This window comes from Crocodylus siamensis, chromosome 1 (assembly GCF_052110815.1).
Source record: "Crocodylus siamensis isolate JL-2025a chromosome 1, ASM5211081v1, whole genome shotgun sequence".
Taxonomy (NCBI): Eukaryota; Metazoa; Chordata; order Crocodylia; family Crocodylidae; genus Crocodylus; species Crocodylus siamensis.
Genome location: NC_143395.1, coordinates 27394799 through 27399151, shown reverse-complemented (window position 1 = coordinate 27399151; position 4353 = coordinate 27394799). Strand labels below are relative to the sequence as shown.

General features: G+C 51.6%; 1 protein-coding gene across 1 annotated transcript; it reads left to right on the top strand.

The window, feature by feature from the left end:
• The first annotated feature begins 1002 nt into the window (after window positions 1-1002).
• ID2 (inhibitor of DNA binding 2) lies at window positions 1003-4042 on the top strand. Its single transcript, XM_090032517.1, has 3 exons — window positions 1003-2212; window positions 2552-2616; window positions 3352-4042. Exons 1-2 carry the CDS (start codon window positions 1865-1867, stop codon window positions 2606-2608), a joined length of 405 nt encoding a protein of 134 aa, XP_089888643.1. The 5' UTR covers window positions 1003-1864; the 3' UTR covers window positions 2609-2616; window positions 3352-4042.
• The last annotated feature ends 311 nt before the right edge of the window (window positions 4043-4353 follow it).

The window sequence follows — 4353 nt, the reverse complement described above, 5'->3', positions numbered from 1 at the left end:
TCGGGGTTTTGTGGGTTTGTTGTGCTTTTTCTTTCCCCGGAGTGTCGTGACCGGAACAAAGCCCCGAGCGCGGCGCGCGGAGCCGTCCCGGGCCCTGCCCCTGCGACACGTGCCCCCGGGCTCGGCCCCGCGCGCGCGGCGGGGAGCGCGGGAAGCCCCCGCAGGTGCGCGGGGGAGCGGGACCGGGCCGGTCTCCATAGCAGCCGCCTGAGCGGCGCCGCCGGCCGGGCCGGGGAGGGGGGCCGCGGCAGCGCGGGCTGATGTCACGGGGCTGGCGCCGCGCGGTCCGGCCCGGCCCCTGGGGCTGCGACTGGGCCGGGCCGCCCAGGGGCTGCGGCCGCTTCCTGCCAGATGTCGGCGGGGGCCGCTGTGCCCGCGGGGGAAAGTCCCCGGGGAGCCCGGGCGGGAGGGTCCGCGCGGGCGGCCGCCCAGGAAGCGAGGGGAAGGCCGGGGAGAGCGGGCTCGTCCCAACCCGGCTCCTGCTCAGCTGCCGGGTTGTGGCTGCTGCTTTCGTAACCGCGCTCGGTGCTCGGCCCGGTCCCGGCCTGCGCCCGGGGGTCACGGGCGGGCGAGCCTCGTCCTTCCCGGCGGCTGCAGGCCCGGGGGGAGAGGCCGACCCGCTCCCGCGCAGTTCGCCTGCCCCGTCCTCGCCGCCCAGGCCACGTCGGTAGCGCAGCAAGGGCCCCGCGCTCGCCTGCCTGCAGCAGCGCGCCCCGACCTGCCTGCGCCGGCGCTGCTTTTCTCGCGGGCAGGCGCTGACGGGCGATCGGGCTCTCCCCTGGGGAAGCGGCCCCGACACAAGCAAATGTTTTCGTGCCCGCTCGGGCGCCAGGCGGAGGCAGCGATCGCAGGACCCCGCTGAACTGGGCCAGAGGCGGCGCTGCCTGACAATCGTTTCTAAGCCTGAAATGTTTCCAAGAGCCGCAGCCCGGGGTGCGCTAAGTCCGGCGCGGAAAGTATGGACGTTTGTGAGACAGTGTCCGCATACTGAGGGACAGCAGCACTAGGGGAAACATCAGCAGCCTTGCAAAAGTCACCCGTGTGGCCACGCTTTCGATGCGCGTTTGCCTAATGCGCTCCGGGTTGGAAGCGATCGTCGCGGGCTCCGTCCGGCTCGCACGTTTGGTGCGCACATCTGCGCGGCTCCGGTGCCCGTGTGCTTTTGGTAAACCTGATCACTCGGGTATGAAACCCTAAGAAAAAGGAGAGCTGCTAGATACCATCATTCAAATGAACTTTCAGGAAATCTCAGGCTTCCCTGACCCGTGGGATGCTGCAAACGTGATTTGCTTACATCAGATGCTGCCTTCCCCGTGGCTGGAGCGACACGTTTCTCGCCCCAGCCCTTACCCCCATCTCTTGCCTCCAAGCCCTGCCTTTCAGCGCCGGCCCCTACATCTGCGCTATTTTGTCCATTCCAACTTGACCCAACTGAGGTGTTTAAAACGGGCAGGACGAAACCAGGAGAAAGGGCGGAGGGCTCCGGGCAACCCCGGCGAGGCTGCCCCTCGCGCCCTGCCTCCATGCCTCCGCAGACCGCTGCCCGCATCTACTGCACAGTATTTACTACCCTCAGCTGTGCCCGGCGCAGCCCCGCCTCCGCCCCGACATTGGCTCCCAACACGGAAGGCCTGAACGGCCCTGCCGGTTTTATTCGCAGCTCCGAGCGTGTCGCCTGATGGACGTGCCGGGTGCCTCCAATGGCAGCAAGCACAGGCTGGCTCTGGCAGCCCCGCGGCCCGCGGTATAAAAGCAGGAGCAGGCAGGCTGCTGCTTCATTCTGAGCTCAGGCAGCTGCTCGGAGAGGAAGGCAGGCGGGCAGGCACATCTCAGAGTGCTGTGCGCTGCAAACCAGCCTCTCAGCATGAAAGCGTTCAGTCCTGTGAGATCGGTCAGGAAAAGCAGCCTCTCGGAGCACAACCTGGGCATATCCCGGAGCAAGACCCCCGTGGATGATCCTATGAGTTTGCTTTACAACATGAACGACTGCTACTCCAAACTGAAAGAGCTCGTGCCCAGCATCCCCCAGAACAAGAAAGTGAGCAAGATGGAAATCCTGCAGCACGTTATTGACTACATCCTAGACCTGCAGATAGCCTTAGACTCGCATCCTGCCATTGTCAGCCTCCATCATCAGAGACCCGGACAAAATTCTTCCTCCAGAACTCCTCTGACCACCCTAAATACAGACATCAGCATCCTGTCCTTACAGGTAAATGACCCAGCCCTGCTTGGCTTTACTCTCCCTCGGTTTGGACTCACTGGCCCACGTAGAATATTTGAAATCAGTGTGGGAAGTCTGTCTCTAAGAACTGATGACTGGCACAAGAAACAGTTAAGAGCTCTTGGTTAAAAAACAATACTGATCACTTTTAGATTGAAATGGATGGGGATTCCACCAAAATTGCTACTTAACCCTAGCTCTACCTTAGACATGATTTTGAATTTAAATTGTGGCATGTTATATGCAGTGAACTTCAGGACACAGAGTACTGTGTATGCTTTTTCTGCTGTTAAGATATTTAACACTACACATTCTCCCTTCTTACAGGCATCTGAATTCCCCTCAGAGCTAATGTCAAATGACAGCAAAGCACTTTGTGGCTAAGTAAAATGGTGAGTGTGTGTGGCTCTGCTTTTTAAAGAAATGTAACAAATAGTTTCACTGGGTTAAGGCATTTTCCATTTTGGGGTGGAAAGAGCTGTGTATGGGATTGGATTCAAGACAAACTTTGATTTATCATAAAGCAGGGTTATCAGAAGATTCCTTTACTAACTGTTCCATGAAAATTACACTAGTAATTCAGTTAGACTACAGTGCATCCTGGCCTCTCCCGATGAAGTACCATCAGCTGTTTTTTAAGTACTGGAAAGCAGCATCAGAACAATGTCATTCACCACTTGCATGTAAATTTGTTAAAACTGTTCCCGAAATCCTAACTTTCTGGGCCTAAATAGCTGATTTAGTTGAGAATCTTGGCATAATCCCTTAAATTTTGTAATGTGGGATTGTCTCCACTCAGTTAAGTGGCTGCTTTTAATCTAATAATTGGTGTAGGAGGCAGACTGGCGCCTCTGAGCAGTGCATGTACAGAGATCCAAATAGAGATTGGATCTTTCTCCCCCTCCCCTTTGAGCGTATTTTATTTTAATGTTTAATTTGTGCTCTGGAGAGAGGGTTGGGGGGAGGAGGAGAGAGAGTGTGCGTTTTGCATCTGGACGCCAGGGTTTGCCCAATCTTTGAGTGTTTGGTTAAATGTTCAAACTGTGGCTTCCTCTCTGGCGCCAGTCTGTCCGGATCTCTGCCCTGTTAGCATTCTCCTAAATACGCCTCTTTTCAATCTTTTGCAGGTGTTTGCTTTTGGTTTTTGGTTTGGTGTTTTTTTTTTTTTTTTTTTTGCACAAGAAAATGTCTACAGGATTTTTTTTTTGGAAGGTGCTGAACTTATTTTTCAGCTGCATTTGGAGGGGGAATCTACATCTTAATTAAATGGACCTTTTTAAAACTAATAAAGAAGAAAAACGGAGCTTGATCTCTACTCCTCAATCAATTCTCCAACTTGGACTGAACTTATTTATGAAGAGACTTTTAAATGCCCTTTCCCTAGTTGGAAGGCTTCCTTTATATACTATTCCCAATATGGGGAGCGAAACCTTAAAAAAAAAAAAAAGGGGAAAATAAAAAACCCTCACAAGGAATTGCCCATTTTAAAGCAGACTTTACCTTTTCTTTCCAAAGGTGGAGCGTGAGTACCAGAAGGAACCAGTGTTCAGTTTCTTAGTGAAGGTTATGGTCAAAAATTACTCTTTTGACAAAAGTCTAGGACTGAATACTGTGTATATATTTATATATAAATATATATATATATATATGAGAGTGAAACCTTGTGAACTCTTTAATTAGAGTTTTCTTGTATAGTGACAGAAATGTACATTTCTGCAAAAAGTGTAATGATGTACTTAATCATGCTAAACTTTTTATAAAAGTTTAGTTGTAAACTTAACCCTTTTTATACAAAATAAATCAAATGTGTTTATTGAACTGACTGCCTGCTTTATTCTTTGGGGACCAAGAGTTTGATGACTTTGACTGTTTTGTCTTTTTTTAAGTACCTATACATTGTTATGACTTTACTAACAGTTTAAATACATGTGGAATATGTATAATAAAAATTACTTGAAGTGAACACTGTAATTATTGTAAGTTGGCAAGTCTCATTTAATTGCACGTTCCACACTTCTAGTCAATCATCTTGTAAATGCCGTGAAAGAATTGCTAAAGTAGTTTGCTGTAGAGGGGATGCTGCTGACAAAAGGGTTTGGAAAGATGCACAAAAACAGCTAATCATGAGA

Bases quoted from the DNA above. Each gene is read 5' to 3' on its own strand.
- ID2 (XM_090032517.1), top strand. From the start codon at position 1,865: ATGAAAGCGTTCAGTCCTGTGAGATCGGTCAGGAAAAGCAGCCTCTCG. The intron at 2,213-2,551 runs GTAAATGACCCA...CCCTTCTTACAG, and splicing joins TCAGCATCCTGTCCTTACAG to GCATCTGAATTCCCCTCAGA.